This window comes from Schistocerca cancellata, chromosome 3 (genome assembly GCF_023864275.1).
Source record: "Schistocerca cancellata isolate TAMUIC-IGC-003103 chromosome 3, iqSchCanc2.1, whole genome shotgun sequence".
NCBI classification, from domain to species: domain Eukaryota; kingdom Metazoa; phylum Arthropoda; class Insecta; order Orthoptera; family Acrididae; genus Schistocerca; species Schistocerca cancellata.
Window position 1 is genome coordinate 291,811,377 of NC_064628.1, and position 17,549 is coordinate 291,828,925.

The window sequence follows — 17,549 nt, forward strand, 5'->3', positions numbered from 1 at the left end:
ACTGTGCAGCTGGTCCCGGCGGAGATTCGAGTCCTTCCTCGGGCATGGGTGTGTGTGTTTGCCCTTAGAATAATTTAGGGACTGATGACCTTAGCAGTTAAGTCTCGTAAGTTTTCACACACTTTTGAACATTTTGGCGTGATTCCACTAAATTGCATAAGTCAGATGCCTAGTTAGTTCCTCTTAAAAGACATGATCGATTTCCTCCCCAAATCCGACCTTGTGCTCCGTCTCCAATGGCCTCGCTGTCGACGGGACATTACACTGAATTACCGTGTACATCGCCACCTGTACGAAGTGACATGCCGCAGTGGTTAAGACGCTGTCTGCTATCCGGGAGGAGCTGAGTCCGACTTTTTATTCAACCACCCAGGCTTACTTCGCAGTGGTTTTTCCCTATAACATAAACTAAAAGGCATAATGGTTCCGTAAAGCTATCCACGTCCGACTTCCTCGTCATCCAAACTTGGTAGTGCTTAGTTTGTGACCACTTCGACGACTGTAAGTTTTAAAGTTCAAGTTTCCCAGTTTTTGTCACCATTTACCCTCCCACATGTTTCTATTATACCGACGATTGAAATCCTTGCTTATACCAGAACTGGAACCAGATACTCCCGTATCGAACGCTGCACGACTAAGGTACATTTTTTTAATACTTGTAGGTTGCGAAGGCTAGTGGTCTCTTGATCGTCTTTGCCACGAGTTATTGGGAGCCCTGCGTCCTTCGGACTGGAGTGTAACGTATTCCTAGATAGACTGAATGGCAAGTATGTATCGGAATCTGATGAAACTTGTGCAGTAAAAGATTAACACAAGCTGTGAGGACGGGTCGTGATGTTAATAACAAACGCTAAATTACAAATTTATGTTTAAATAGATGATTAGTAACTTTTTTATTTAAATTTATTGAACTTATCTCTCTCTTCCCGCTGGTTTGCACCCTTGACCGGTATTTCGGTAAATGTTGAGGTGATGGGAACAGAAGGAATATCAGATAATTTTTTTTATTGTTTGGTGTCTTAATCACTTTTTTTTTAAGAATGTAATGTCACTTGTCGCAAGTATTTTTTGTGATATATATTTATTAGTTTTCTTTGAACTTGTTAGGCTATAGTTAATACAGTCCCATAACATGAATCATTCTTTCAGATACTGCAAATCGCGTTGAATTTATCTTAATCACTTTTTATCCAGTCATATTTCTCCCATTCCCGCGCCACTTAGCGTTTAGGCATTCTGATCCAGACGCTAAGTCAACTCTTCTTAAACGCCTATTTATAAACATGGACGGGAAAGTGAACAGCCACTCATTGACACTCAAGAAAAGGAAATATCGGAAAGGCGATAACAGAATGCAGTCAACAGTAATGATTCAACAATGGCATAACGAGCGAATGTTTCCGCTCAGAATCGAACGAGTCGTCTGCGTCGACTGTTTTCATTCGGGTGCTGCCACAGACCGGTTTTTACTCGAAAGACTAGTAGTAGTCCAACCGATATGTAAAGCTGTAATCGACTGAATCGATATTTTTTTCATTCGGTTGCTCCCATAAGCTGGTTTCACGTAAAAGGACGAATGAATAATTCAACCGATACGTAAAATTACAACCGAATGAGTGTACTACTACTACTACTACTACTACTACTAGTAGTAGTAGTAGTAAACGCATCATACGACGTATTGTTGAATAATGCCAAGGTTTGCATAAATGTCCTAAAACTGTAGCAGAAATACGTATACTGGGCCGGAAAATGGTAGTTATACGTAAAGTGGCACCATTGTCGAGCAAATGCAAAGGGCCGTTAATTAGGCATGTGCGAAAGCTACGTAGACACCGAAAAAACTTCGACTGAACTAAATTAAAGGGCGATACGTGTATTATGAACCTACAACGTGAAGGTGCTTTCTAAAGAACTTATGTCCACGTCCTGAAAACGTGTTGCATAAAATCTCTTGAATGAAAGCTAAGGATAAATATTTTCGCGTGTCATCTTCCCTTGCGCAGGAGAAACGTAATCATGTTTCGGTTTCACATTGCAGAACGATTTCATGTAGGAGCAATTGTAGGCGATTTATAAAACTACGCAAGTAGACGGATACCTCGGCTGATGCTGTATACGCGAATTGTGTGGAGTGGAGTGTCCTCGATGCAGCGTTAGTGCCTTTCGCACCTCTTTCACGATCGTGTCGTTGAGTCTGCAGTCCAAGAACTCCATTTTCGTATTTACGCGACACCAGTTTGGGTCCATATCTCGGTATGCGCTTACACCTCCATCCGCCAACAGCGACGCGAGAAAAATGTCACATCAGCAGTCTTTCTGTTCTATTATATCTGTTGTTCCATAAGGCGAGATTCTTTCGTAAGATATGCTTGTAAATAGAATGGGAATATCGTTTGTACTGGATCTCCCATCGAGAGTAATAGGATTAATACGTTGGTTTAGGAAATGGAGCGTACCTCGCCAGCACCATTCCACCGTGATTGTCCAGATTTGTTTTTATTTCCACCACTTATTTTGTCGTAGCTTTCTCATTAATAACTGAATTTTTCAGCGTTGCACAAAATGTGAAAAAGATACGTGATACCTGGGTAGCACCAACAGCTGAGCAAGAAAATGTCAGGTGAAGGCGCAGGCAGTCGAGAAACCTCAATTAGTGATAGTCCTTATGAATGTAAAATGGAAGACATGCAAAAATGTGAGGGTGCGGCGGACAGTGCGAAAAATACTGACGGTTCTGTTACGGCTGATAGTGCTATTAAAGCTAACGGCCAGATAGATTTATCACCAAATGAAGATAAAGATGATGATAGTGATACAGGTGACATAGATAAAAGTCCGGTTCATGTATGGAATGAGCCTGTATCGCCTGTGGACAGTGAAGCCGACCAGTTTCAAGATGCATTTGATTCATTTCATAGTATAGATAATATTGATAATGTGACAGTTTCAGAAGTTAAATCTGTGAACACTAAATGTGATATACAACAGTACAGCCAACATAACAACAACTCTAAAAATGTTGCTGACTCAGAATTCAGTGCTGAAGATAGTACTTCAAATGGCAGTGAGAGCAGTACAATGAGTGAAAGTACTCAAGAATGTGATGAGAATAGGTGCATACAAGATCAGCAAGGTATGTTAGTGGAAGAGGGAGTAGAAACATCAAATGAACATAGTCTGAAAGGAAACTCTGAAGAACAGTCAGAAAATGTTAAAGACGTAATTGATGAGGTTATTAGTGAATGCTGTGGTAGTGGTGATGAGAAAAAACACCAACTCAGTATGGATTGCACACCTGTTAAGGATTTACCACAAGTAACACAGTTACCAGTTGTTGGGGAAAAGGATTCTATAAGGACAGAGGAAAACCAGTGTACTACAAAGGGAAGCACTGTAACAGAGGAGAGTGGTGAGGAAGATGGGGTCATGGACTTCCTTGGCAAGAGTAACAATCAAGTAGGTACAAACACTGTTCTTATATATATACTGACCAGTACTTCATTAGGTAAAGACATATCATAATGTTATCCAAATTGGTTGTTCAGATTCTCTTATAACATGGGCATATTCCTATTTTAATTGTTTATATGTTGCTACATTACAGTCCATGAAATGTGTGTGTTGTATGGTACTTACGAGGTAAAGACCTGAATAATGATTTTAAAGTTACTGACGTTCCTTTGCCCTGAACATTTATGTATCCTTTCCATTTTGGTGACTATCCCCATGGCTTTCAAACAAGGCAGGATTTTAATTAGCTTTCAAACAAGACAGGATGTTAATTACAGTAATTGCATCCATGCAGCCCGCTAGAAAAAGGCATTTAATACTGTAATGCAACTAATGATGTCATGTGCAAATGAGTTAATTGCTCTGTGAGCTTTTGAAGTTCTCAGGACTCTTTTATCACTGATATTACATTTAATGTGGATGCTTTATTGGGGGGGGGGGGGGGAAGAAATAAGCTATTAATATATCACATATGCTCACACAAATCAATAAAGGATATATCTTAGATTACCATAAAATACTTCATAGGCAGTGAGCAGTAGCCACCCAAGTTATGACCTTGACAATTCTTCTAGTTCAAGAATTGTAAATAATGGCAGGTAAATATTGTGCAGAGGTAAAGTTTTTACTAATGTTAATTACAGACATAATTTACATGCAGTGATTATGATAAGCACTGTGATTCATTGCCAAACCTTCATGTAGTAGTGCAGCTGTCCTGTATGTGTGAAAACATTATTCTTTGTAGTTGCTTGTGCACTGCAGTTCCTCACTATACTATATAATGTGTAGAATGCACTGAGAGCAGAGGACAACATTCACTACAAATAGCGTGGAGGGGGCCTATCACCTAACTTTAGAGTTCAGTCTGGTTTTGCTGCCAAGTTGGTCAGAATGTATGCAGCAGGGCTGCCTCTCTTATTTTCTCTGCCCCTCCGGCTCCTCCACATCCCCACTCCCCTCCTCTCTGTCTATCTGTTCTCTTGGCTGGGCTCTAGCTAGCTTGGGACCTTGAGTAAGCTAAAATTTACTAACTGCTACACACTATCTTTCAGCAGGATTTAAAGTAAGCATTGAACATAGAAAATTCCATGTGCTCTTTTATTTTAGTGTCATGATTTGGGCTTTGGAATTAAGTGATGAAGAATTTAAAGCATTTTTTTTATTTCCTTGCACTTTGTTTGTTTGTCTCTGTGGCTTTGGCACCCCAAACAAAACTGTTGTTACTGATCACGTACTGCTGCTAGAATTAAAGCAATTTCACTATAACTTTTGCCTTCATGTGGATGCAAGTTCATAAAACTACTTCTGTTTCTGCTTAGTAACTGTTGTCAAGTAATTTTTTATCCAGGTCATTATTTTCGGCATATGCTCTGTTACATTGTAATGAAAGCTGTGTTGTGCATCATATAAGAATTTCTAAAATTTTTCAGTGTATAATGATATTAGAGGATTGTGGTGTAATCACTCACTCTATACTCATAGGAAGTTTAGTAGCAGAACTGCTGTATAATGAAGTATAAAAGTACACAAGAGACTGCTCATCAGTTGTGATTGTATAATCATCACATTCAGATTTGTTCTATTATAAGTTGTCAGACTGATATTCATTTTTGTAATGTTTAATTATTAACTGACTTGAGTATATTTTACATATATCACATCTGTTGGTGATTAATAGTTTTTCATGAATGAAGAAGTACTTTTTAATGCCTTGCTTGATAACTGGATATTTTATACAGTCACCAAAGACAGACTATAATAGTTTGTTTCTGAAATCAAATGTTAATTAATTGTAGTATTAACACAATTTAAGGTACATAAGTGTATAGTGTCTTGTCTCCAGAATGATGGTGAGAAGTATTGCCGAAAATTTTTGCCAAGGAGACACTGGAATTCAGCAAGTAATTAATATAAAAGCAACATCCAAAAATATCAAAAAGTACATTTTTTGGCAAAGTGTTTCAGTAAAGTCACATTGTAAAAATAATTGAGTTTGATTTGGATTCTGTGTTTCATTGCAGGTTGAACAGAATATGGACTGAACTAACACTGACAGGAGAACTTAAATGCATGCTCACTATTGATCATGTCCTTTTGTTTGTTCCAGGCAGAGGCACGCCTTGCAGCACGGAGGCAAGCAAGAGCAGAGGCCCGTGAGATCCGCATGCGGGAGCTTGAACGACAGCAGAAGGAACTTGAAGAAAATGCTGACAAAGTCTACGACATGTACACGGGTAAGTGGGTAACTCTGATAAAGTGTGCTGTGCTTTCCTGCTTTTGAAATACCTAAAGAATCCATACTGATTGTTCTCCTTGATTAGTATAAGTCAGAAATTGTTAATTCAGCTGTCATAAATTAATTTACATGTTTTTATTGCTTATGTCGTCACTAAGTCAGTGTTGAAACTGAACAACTAAACAGTTACTTGTGGAAATGGACACACACTTTTAGACACACTATTTCTTTGGATTACATCCATAATGCTGTAAGGACATTCAGTAAATACATACCAGTTTTGTGATTTTTGAAGACGTTTCTTCAAAATAATTTTAATTTTGCTAAATTGTTATATACTACGAAATGTTTATGCTGGCTGTGTTTCTAAAGTAATGTTGCACTGATAGCCGTGAGATTGAAATATATGTTTGATTTATCTGTTATAAACTTTGTGGTAGGTAGGGATATTTCAAAACAATACAGAATGTGAAAATTCTAAATTTCTATAGATGTAGAATTTCCAGTGTAGAATTCAAAGGATAAGAATGTGGCAGTGAGATACCAACTTGATAATGTTAGCGGTGTAATCTTTTTTGTGGTTGCTAGGAATAACCTCTGGCCTACTGGAACTCAGATATAAATAACACACATCTGGAATCACTATAATTAGTCAGAAATGAACTGTGATTGCAGAAGTTATACCAAAAGTCTTCATTGTCCCATTGTTGCAGCTAGATGAACAGTCAATTGTCACCTGAGATTCATCACAGTCAACCATGTGACTGCTGTATAGCCTTCATTAATTGTTTGACAATACTAACTTATAACACAGCTTTGAGAATAGTATGTTGAACTAAGTTCACCATACTTCAGCTTTATGATCCTGTCACATTTACAGTTACACACACACACACACACACACACACACACACACACACACATACATACATACATACGGGCTGCAACAGTGTTAACTGTTTATGAGTAGTGTCAGGGTTGACAGGATGGAGGAACTGGGAGCCAACAAATTTCCCCCCTTCTTGTCACACACATCTTCCCCCTTGCCAGCTGCTCCAATTTTCTCTTTCCCCACTGCCCTCCTCTTCAACAACCACTCGTAAGGAGACAGTATTCTCCCAGTTGTGGGAGTGCATGTTGAGAGTCTGTTGTAATACTAGGAAAAAGAACACCGCCCCAAAAACTAGTTTGACTTTCTAAGCTTTCAAGTGTGCCTGGGGCTATCTGTCACTCATCATTCATCTGCAGGTGAGCAGCCTTTCATTTGGTATTTGATGTTCGAAACACTTGCACTTAAATGGAGCTGTACTTGCAGGCATTGTTTATAAACTCCATCAGTGTATGAAGCAGCGAGGAGGGAAAGTGTACAGGTATACCACGAAAAGGCCTCTGAACATTTTAGTGGCTTATAGACCTCAAATTTAAAAGCTTTGCAAATTTGTATTTCCTCCGTGTGGAAGTTTGTTTAACTGTCAAAAAAAGATATGTCTGTATGATTCTCTGTGTGAATGTGTGTGTGTTTTTTTTTTATTATTTATTTATTTATTTTTTTTTTTTTAAAGTGTGGAATTTAAAACTTTAGTTTTCGTTCTGCTGTCTTCAGTTGCCACACCAGACAGGTTGACGAGTGTCAGTAGAAGCTTTCGAACCACTTAGCAATTTTACATAGGACTCGAATTCTCTATGATTCTCATCCAGCTGTTTCGCTGAGATATGAAATTGGTAGTTGATGTATGCATCACACATTGATCTTTTTATAGACGAATGAGTTTGATCTAACTTTAGCCTGTTACCATTTGTGTGTTCTTCTTTGAACTAAGACTGCAACAATATTTATATTTTCATCATTTTCAGAATTTTATTACCAAATTATGATGGGTCCTTAATCCACGTATTCTGCATATTCTTCTTGAGACCATGCTTTATAATCATTTTAAACTTTGCCCATAATTTATCCACATCCATCATATTATAACTAAATGACATCTATTCATTGCCTGTGTGAATGCTAACAGCTAATTATCTGCTCTCTTGAGCAGAACAATTTTCATAGTGTCCGTCGTGGATTTATTGACTGCAGTAATCATTGTGGCTAGGATATTGTGATAACTAATCCCTGTATCTCTACTGACACTGTCCACAAGGTCAGGCCTATTTGTAGCTTCGAGATCTAAAATGTTTCCATTGTGGGTCTGTTGCATGCATAATACAGTGATGGATTCCTCTTTAGAGATATTTTTCTTTTAGTGGACATTCCATTTTACAATAGAAAGGTAGGAATTAAACTCTTAATATAAGATCAAATTGTTTGTCTGAAACAATTGTCTTTGTGGTTTACTCTTCTAGGGCATCTCCACGATTGGGAACTGGTATTATTATTGTTGTTGTTGTTGTTGTTGTTGTTGTTGTTGTTATTATTATTAAAAATTTCTACTACATGTCCAATTTATAGATGATGATTTTAGTGAGAGTAGGATGATACAGGGTATAATATTGGTGAACCCCATGCCTTCATGTTTCCTGCCACTCTGTTCTCTGCATGTTAAATGCCCTCTGTGCTTGAAGCTCATATATATTCTTGTATTTTTTGAAATGCCATTGATCTTTTGTGAGGAGTTCCACGTACTAATCATGCTGAGTGCTTTGGTGAATTGGTATCCAGACAAAGTTCACCAAATCTCCACAGTGCTGTGCTGTACCAACCTGCCTCATCTGCATAAGATGGTTCTTACTGCCCCTTTGGGGGTGTTGAAAAGCTATATAATACTTAATGAGTCAGAAATGACTGAAAATTTGTTCAGTCAGAAGGGCCTGATGAATTATAGAGCTTGCATGATGTCACTGCTCTACCATAACCACTGACAGGCTCTGATAGAGGGGCTATGATTTTTCTGCTGGGTTGACAGGACACCTCCCATCTGTTCCCAGATCTATAAGTAAATATTTTTAATTGCAGCTGGGCACTGCATTTTCACTGTGGAAATCAGTCAAGAATATTACAACAAAACTAATTTTTAGTATATCCTTAATTTTGATGGAAACAAATACGGAATTATAAAGAGCTAAATTAAAAGGATAAATTGAGCTATGTGGGAAAACTGAAATATTGCATATTAACCACATTAATTCATAATTTTAGATTTGTACAATTGTGTACAATTTTTAAAATGGTAAATTTATGCTAAGTAGTCAGAGAGCCATAAGAAATAATATACAAATGTTTTTTTCTTCATATAAAAGTGTACATAAGTCTTTTTTAGTCAACATATGACTATAAATCTTGACCATTGAGCACAAACAAGTGAATATGTTCCTCTTTAAAAGACTCGTGACAGAAAAGTGGTGAACCAGCTGCCTCAATCCTCATTCTGCCTTCTCCACCAAAAATTTTGGCGTGCAAGAATGTTCGTGCTCTTTTAACAGTAAACATTCTGAATCCTTTTACCCAGTCTCATGTCTCTCTTTGTAGTCCAGTCTTCATACTCAGCATCTCCCTCTCACTGCCACTGTCTGTATATATCTCTCTCTCCTGGTGTCTCCTTTTTCTCCCATTGATTCACAGTACATCCCTCTGCAAGTGTCTCCTCTCTCATGTACACTGTCTCCTTTTGTCTTTCTTTCCCACTGCCACTGTCTCCACCATACCTTGACTCCTCAAAAATAGTGGGACAACACCAATCATCACAACTACTTGACAATTCTGGCAATTCAGCATGGCTTGCATAATTGTTTGCTTCTTGCTCCCCATTTACTTTAGTATTGTGATTGTATAAGACAGTATCAAAATGATTTATGCTGTCATTAACATCATATTCCCCATTTACCGCAGTAGTTTTATTGAAGGATACTTTGTCAGAGTCGCTCATTAATATTGTCTACATTACTAGCAGCACCTGCTCAAGTGATGATCTCGTCACTGATATTGTCATTAATAGAATTCACCTTGCCTTATGTGGCAATAATTGACAAAACACAGAATTACAAGTGCTGAAATTGCAAGATGACTTCTGAAACTGTGACAAATGTTCCTTTCTTTAAGAATAATGTAAGCAGCACTTACTTTAACTGCAAACTCAGGCACTGCCCTTGCACTGTCATGGAGTTGTAGTCACACACTCCAAATTATATGACTGGCTGGGCACTGTCAGCTGCTAGAGCACCTCTGTTGACCTCTGCCATTTAAAGTTTCACATGCAGCTCGCCCTGTGCCACATGCAGTTTGTAAAATAACTTGGTGTTCAATGGATGTTATTTGAGCACATATATTGCTCATAGTCCTAACACATTGTTTCATTGAATATTTAATACAGTCATTTCAGTTGTTTGAAAATATTATTCATTAAGTGTCCCCTATTTGCAAAAAAAATTATCTCCATCGTTTAAAACGATTCCTTACGATCATTCTTCATAAAAATTGGTATGTAACCACAGTTCAGAAGTGATATTCTCTTCTAATGTTCACTGTTCATAACAAATGACATCACATCTGATCAATAGTCACAGGGGAATCCTTATAAACAATTGTTTATATCATAATCCACAGCAAAATTCAGATTCACCGTTATTACCAAATATGCACTGTTCAGGATTCCTCCGACTTCAACTAATAACTATCAAAGTTCAGCCGTAATTTCCACTAGGTAATGTTTATTGGCCCAGCAAATTTCCTGCCACATTGATTATACACCAATTACTGGCTGTTTCCCCAGGATTTCAATTGTAATACATCATGTTAAAATTAATCATTGTTTGGCAACATTTTCCGCAATAAATGCTAAGTGCAATATTTGTGAGGATGTGCCAAGTGTAATATTCATGAACATCCATGCACGTGTTCAGACTATTTCTTCGCACAAGGGGAGGCAAATGTCTATTAGAGCTGTTTTCCCAAACGATGCAAATTGTAACCCTCGTACATTAGATAGTGGGTTCCTAAATGTGACACTTTCTACCAAAAAGAAATGCCAAAGTGGATTTTTGAATGTAACATCTTCATCTACTTCTACCAGTACAACTGGAGGCTACTCGCTTAATTTTTACCTTGTAAGGATGATTTGGACTCATCAGCTGCAGACTCCTAACATGCATACAGTAAACAGAGCATAACAGAATGGGAAAATGTCAATGCAACTAAAATGAGAATTGCAAAATAATGGGATACCACTTGATTTTTTCTTTATTCATAGAATCAAAAAATCAAGAAAATGATTCCGAAAACCAGTCTACTATTAATGTTCACAGCAATATTTCTGGATACTAACCATCATTTCCCAAGTACCATAAGAAGTCATAGATTACTACGCATGATCTTAGGATCAGCATGAGATAACACTTTTACGTTTTCCGAGGCAACTTTCAACAAATTGTTCCATCTGTATGTGGATTCACATATTGCCTCTTCAGAGGACTGATTGTAGGCTCATACACATGATTTAAGGTTAACATAAGGTTGCACATGTACGTCATCCAGGAAAATTTCCTACAAATTGCACCCATTTACACGAGATCACACTTCACAAGTGGATTCCCATGTTGTCTCTCTTGATTGTAGGCTCTTACCGAGCTATCTTAAAAGTTTGACACTTACCTACTCTGGGCACATTTGTGATTAGTTTGTCTTGTCCACCAGTGAATATCAATGTTAACTGAAATTGGCAGTTAGTTTCTGAGTATGAATTAGAGGTGTTAAAATAGTTGTTAAAAAATTATCATGCAGGTAACATCAGAAGCTTAGTTGGAGATGTATTTTAACATTCAGACAGTAAATATAAGTAATGAAAGATATGCTTCTTGGCTCCAAGCATCGTAGGTGAAACGCTGCTGTCTCTAGATGTTCCAGCATGATATGGCTTCTACTCACCGCACCATTCTTATGCTCCAAGACCATCTGTTGTCTCACACAATGGGTGCTAGCTTACAGCGATGTGAATCTTTATATACTGCATGTTAAAGAATAACAACAAAATAACGTAACATGTAGCCAGAGATGTGGCATAAACACCTCAATCTGCGTAGTTAGATGTAGTAATCTTCACCTCCTTACTGACTGTTCCATTTTTAGAGGCCTCAGTCATATCATTTTCAAAAGAATATCACTATTTCACATCGCTGTCCTTCAGAGGTTGGCACAGTTGTAATTTTGTTAGGGAAAAGGTTAAGTTTCTCTTTCATTATTCCCTGCAGAGATCATAATGACTACTTGAGTTGCTATGCTGCTTGCATTGTTGATGTAGTGGTCTCCTCAGTAGGGTTCTTTCTCCTTCCACATTCTCCAGATTTACAGCTGAGGCTGGTCATCTTGAGTGGCCCTTCCTGGAATCATGGAGGGATCTGATTGTCTCCAAATACTTCATCAACCTGTAAAAAAAACGTGTGTGTGTGTGTGGGGGGGGGGGGGGGGACTACTTCCAAAATCCATATCAGAGGATACTACTATGGCTCCCGACATTGTGAAATGCACAGATTTTGTTTCAGTTTGCTGTTAAATTTTTGTAATTTTGACTGGTAAGAACCAATACTCTAACAAAGGATATTACTGTATCCCACTACTGCAGAATAATACTTCAACAATAAAACGTAAACAAGAGAAAAAAACAAAAATAAAATACCTTAAATTGCAAAGGAAATGCGCCATATGCAACAATGAAACACAGTGCTCATGCAAGCGTCTGCCAACAACAAAGTGTGCCCGATGAGTGTGAAGTCACAACTGTTTACATTAGATTTGTTTCAGCAGCTACAAGCGGGTTCATGCACGCGCAGTTGAGTCTCGTTTGAGTAGTAGATTCTCCCGCTTCTGGCTACAGGAATGTGGCTGTTGGCTGTGCAAGCAGTCGCAGCAAGCAGCTATATGCTATCGGGAAAAGGGGGCGCTAAATTCATATTCTTGAGGGGGGGGGGAGAACTTGTTTCACAAAGACCCTAGCATCCAGTGCACGTTGGTCTATCGATTACTCATATGGTTCTGAAATGCATCCCTGTTGGTTTTTTAACACATTTTAAGTTGATTTTTGAATGCGTGTGTAGTGTACATGATGTCTCTGTCAGGAGAATCCTCATCGCATCTAGAAATAAACTTTCCCCAGACAAAAGGGGACGGGGCTATACGAGCTGAGCGGAGTAGAGCCGAACGGATGAATGCCAAACGCTGTCTGATCATGTGGTCGATTGGGTTTGCGAATGATCAGTGTTGTTACAATTACAAGTGAAATCCATAGCTTCAGACTACCAGAATGGAAATAAATGAATAACAGGAAGAACAGATAACAAAGATTACATATTATCTTCTCAGTGTATCCAAGAAAATCAAGTTTTGACAGAAAAGTTTTGGCTAGGTCGCTACACCAGAAAAGACCAGTTGTACAGTCCCTGGCTAGCAGCCGCTTAAGTTCTATTGCGCAAGTAATGCGGAAAACATGTTGTACGAACATGTAGCAACGCGTAACCGGAGAATAATAGCAAGATAACTAAGCCTGTGATTCACTTAAGTTAACCGGCAAACAAATTTTGACAGTGGCAGGAATAGCTACAGAATTGGTGATACAAGATTGTTTGTTAGAACGAGGAAGGAGAAGAAATGGGGACGTCACACAAATTATGGAAGAATTAGACGATTCCAAATTTATATAAAAATATCGTAATACTACATTTCGATCTCATACGTGAGAAACTGGTGCATATGAATGAAATGTGAAACTATTTCCTAATATAAAGCTTTTTGCTAGTCTTGGGTATTATTTGTATTAACAGCTTTTTCAGTTGTAGATAATGACATATTGATTTTTCATGTAGAAAAATGGTTGACGAACTTTGATGAGGTAATAGATTCTTTCACAGAAAGGAAAGCACGCCATGTAAAGCTGTAGCGAGATTAGAGAGAAAAAAATTTTAGGAGCTAAGGATTGAAGAAATGTGTATTTTCTTGCTTGTCTCTTGTCTTTATTGGTTTTATGTATCCTATATTTAATTTTATGTCACACAAAACAGCAAGTTATTAGCTAATAGGCAATATAGAGTGAAAATTTTCTGAAACCTTCTCGTTCTCCCGATTATAAATAATCCCATCTGCTATTAACTGCGCGATTTTTTTTTTAAAAGGGGGGGGGGGGGTGCAGACTGTCAAACTGGCCGACTGGGAGCAGGAGAGAGGACCCACAGGACATTTCAGTTTCCACTGTCCTGAATATAGTTTGATGGCATCCATTACAAAATGTACACATTTCAGTTCCACAGAGCGAAATACAGTGACGTGCGATAGAAGAATGCTGTATGAAGAGGCGTGGCACTGCACTTTGGCACACTTAAGACCAAATAACATGTGTTAAATTTCCTCGAACACATATGTTTTATGTTTCAGACTTTCCAGAAAGATGTGCGCTACAAGAAGAACATATTTTTGAAAGTTTGATTTTTTTTTTTTTTTTAGTATTGACCTTGTTAGCAAATATTGTAGATCCGGGGCTGATGCACAAAGCGGTCTTGAGTTATAGTGGGTAGTCTCCATGTGATCCGTGTTTACATTTAGTGATTTTGCTGTTTCCCCTTCGTTTACTCTCACGTCAAATGAAAACAAAATGGATATCTGTGGCCGGGAGCTATCAAGTGAATTAAAATACATTCACATAGTTACGGAAGGCTGAAATATGTTATTAGTTTTAGATTTTATTTTATTTCCACCTTTTTGACAGTCAAGCATTAATTGCCCTGCAGAACAATGAAGTTATTTTAGTCTGTTTGCGAAAGAAATTTGACTTTTATTAACCTTTTCAGCAGAGGCAGTCAATGTATTTGAAACGAAATGTTTAATTCCACAGCACTGGCTGACTTCAGCTGTTCGCTGCATTTCAAGTACACGTTTTCATCTTCTAGCACGTATGGCATTGTGCCATAATAAAGAACCAAACATGATATAATACAGTACTGGTGCTCCAAGAAAGTTTACATCCCGAAAGCCACACTGAAAAGCTTAGTATCAGGTCGAGGTCTACTTCATTGGGAATCTGGACATACGAATGTGCACTTTAAGTAAGCACTTTAAATGTGCACATTTTAGTATGGTTCACGAAATTCCGATGCTCATCGGGTATGCTTTGATGTATTGTTTCTTTTATGACATATAATGTATGATCTTTCAATGTCTTAAACATACGTACGTACGGGATCCCTACGTCATGCTAGCTGCACAAGTGCCATGTCACCTGTTATCTGCGCTCTCTGGCAACTTCTGAAACGAATCTATTTCTAACAGGTCGCGGGAAAATATTGCGAATGGTGGTTTGAAAAGCGTTACTTTCAAAGTAAATATCGTTTTACGTAAGTTGAACTACGTGTGAGAATGTACCATGGCTTTCTTAAATCAAAGAGCGTTTGATTCTCATTTGAAAATCAACTCTTTGATGATGAGCCATATTAGAAGAATTTCGAACCCTGAAGATCAGACATTTATGTCATTGTTAAAAATTTTACCGGCACATTTGTGTGATATATCTTAAAGTGTAACACGTTCAAAAAAGATCAACGTTATATGTGAAAGCTTAGCTCCTCTTGCAGCTTATTAACCTTAGAGACCAATATTATATGTGAAAGCTTTGCTTTTCTTGTAACAACACTATGTATATTAATTTAAACTATTAATTTTCCCTGTTTGTGTGTTCGTGCTACTTAACAGTGATGTTGCTTTTGGCTGGTTCAGTGCTCTGAATACCTGCTGTCATTGGCTGGTGAGACCACGTGACATGAGCTATGACGCTTACAAAAGCGCATCGCCATCTCGATTTCAGTGATTCGGAAAGTAACATGCAGTGTTTGGTGGAATTCCAATGTATACTTTTGTAATACAAAAATACGCAGCGTACATGTTGCTGCACATCAAAGATATTTCCAAAATGTGTTTTTTTTTTCCCCTGAGTTTTGTTTTCTAAAGTGCCGGGAAATTCTATGCCCATGTACAAAACCATAACCATTCAAAGGATTTATAAGTTTTGCAGTTCCGAGGGAAAATATACTGTCACTTAACATGGAAAAAGTATGTTTTCACCCGGGAGAAAGTATATTTTTAACCGGGACATCTGGGATATTTTTTTTCCTTGTCCGCGTATACACCCTGTTATCATAAGTTTTCAGAGCCATTGCCTCAGATGAGGCTTTCTATTTGTTGCTTTGTACTGTTGCCACCACTGGTCCTCTACAGCTGACAGCTCTGACTTTTTGGGGGCTTTTAGTTCAGACTGTGATGTCATAGTTGACCAAAGATCACCTTTTCTAGTGAACTGCATTTCTCAAAGAGTGCAGGCCGAAAGTAGGAAGAACATAGATACAGGAACAATTGGTATAACAGTTGTAAATTGTCGTAGCTATGTTGGGAAAGTACCAAAGCTCCAAGCACTAATAGAAAGTACTGATGCTCAAATTGTTATAAAAACTGAAAGCTAGCTACAGCTGCAGATAAGTTCAGCCAAAATGTTTGCAAAGAATCTAACAGTGTTTCAAAAGAATAAGTAAAAACAGTTTGTGGTGGCGTATTTGTTGCTGTTAGAAGTAGTTTATCTTGTCGTGAAATTGAATTAGATAGTTCCCATGAGTTAGTATTAGCAGAGGTCATTGTTGGCAACCGGAGTAAAACAATAATTGGATCCGTTTACTGACCTCACAATTCAGATGATACAATTGCTGAAAGGTTCAAAGAAAAGTTGAATTTAATTTTAAACACATACCTGACTCGTACAATTATAGTTGGTGGTGACTAACTTACCCTCCGTATGTTGGCAAAAATACATGTTTAAATCCGGAGGTACACTTAAAAGATCATCCGTAATGGTATTAAATGCAGTCTCTGAAGATTATTTTGAGCAGTCAGTTCATGAGCCCATGTGAATAGTAAATACTTGACCTCTTAGCAACAAATAATCCTGAGCTAATAACAAGCATCAGAACAGATACGGGGAGTATTGAATGCAGGGTTGTCATAGCGAAATTGAATAGAGTAACCTCAAAAACCTCCAAAAATAAATGGAAAAATACTGCTTATTCAAAAAAAGCAGATAAAAATTCACTTGACACCTACCTGAGAGGCAGTCTCCACTCCTTCCTAATTGACAATGTTAGTGTATATCAGATGTGCCTTGAATTCAAAGAAATATTATCGGCAGCAATTGAGAGACTTACACCAAATAAATTAACAAACGATGGAGCTGATCCTCCTTGGTACACAATACGGGTCAGAACACTGTTGCAGAGAGAATGGAGGGGGAAAAAAAATGCCAAATTTGAACGGACGTAAAATCTCCAAGACTTCACAGAAGTTCTAAATTTAGCGTGGACGTAAATGCGAATTGCTTATCATAGTTTCCACAACATAATTTTGTGTCAAAACCTGGCAGAAAATTCAAAGAGCTTCTGATCGTTTGTGAAATGTGCTGGTGGCAAGACACAATCGATGCCTTTTCTGTGCAATAACAATGGAAATACTATTGACGACAGTGCTGCCAAAGCAGAGTTACTAAACACAGCCTTCTGAAATGCCTTAACAAAAAAAAGATAAAGTAAATATTCCAGAATTTGAATCAAGAACAGCTGCCAACATAAGGAACGTAGAAACAGATATCCTTGGAGTAGTGAAGCAACTTTAATCTCTTAACGAAAGCAAGTCTTCCGGTCCAGACTGTATACCAGTTAGATTCCTTTGAGTATACTGATACAATAGCTCCATACTTAACACTCATATGCAGCTGTTTGTTCGACAAAAGATCTCTACCCAAAGACTGGAAAGTTGCACAGGTCACACCAATATTCAAGAAAG

At 37.9% G+C, this 17,549-nt stretch overlaps 1 protein-coding gene across 5 annotated transcripts in view; it reads left to right on the forward strand.

Moving 5' to 3' along the window:
- Positions 1–17,549, forward strand: part of LOC126174987 (leucine-rich repeat flightless-interacting protein 2) — a 259,584-nt gene that overhangs the window by 160,581 nt on the left and 81,454 nt on the right. For 3 of the 5 annotated variants that reach the window (XM_049921466.1, XM_049921467.1, XM_049921468.1), the window contains one exon: positions 5,624–5,750. In XM_049921466.1, the coding sequence (XP_049777423.1) occupies positions 5,624–5,750 (127 nt within the window). Of the gene's footprint in view, positions 1–2,554; positions 3,460–5,623; positions 5,751–17,549 lie in introns of all 5 variants that reach the window. The other 2 variants (XM_049921465.1, XM_049921464.1) reach the window with 1 other exon arrangement.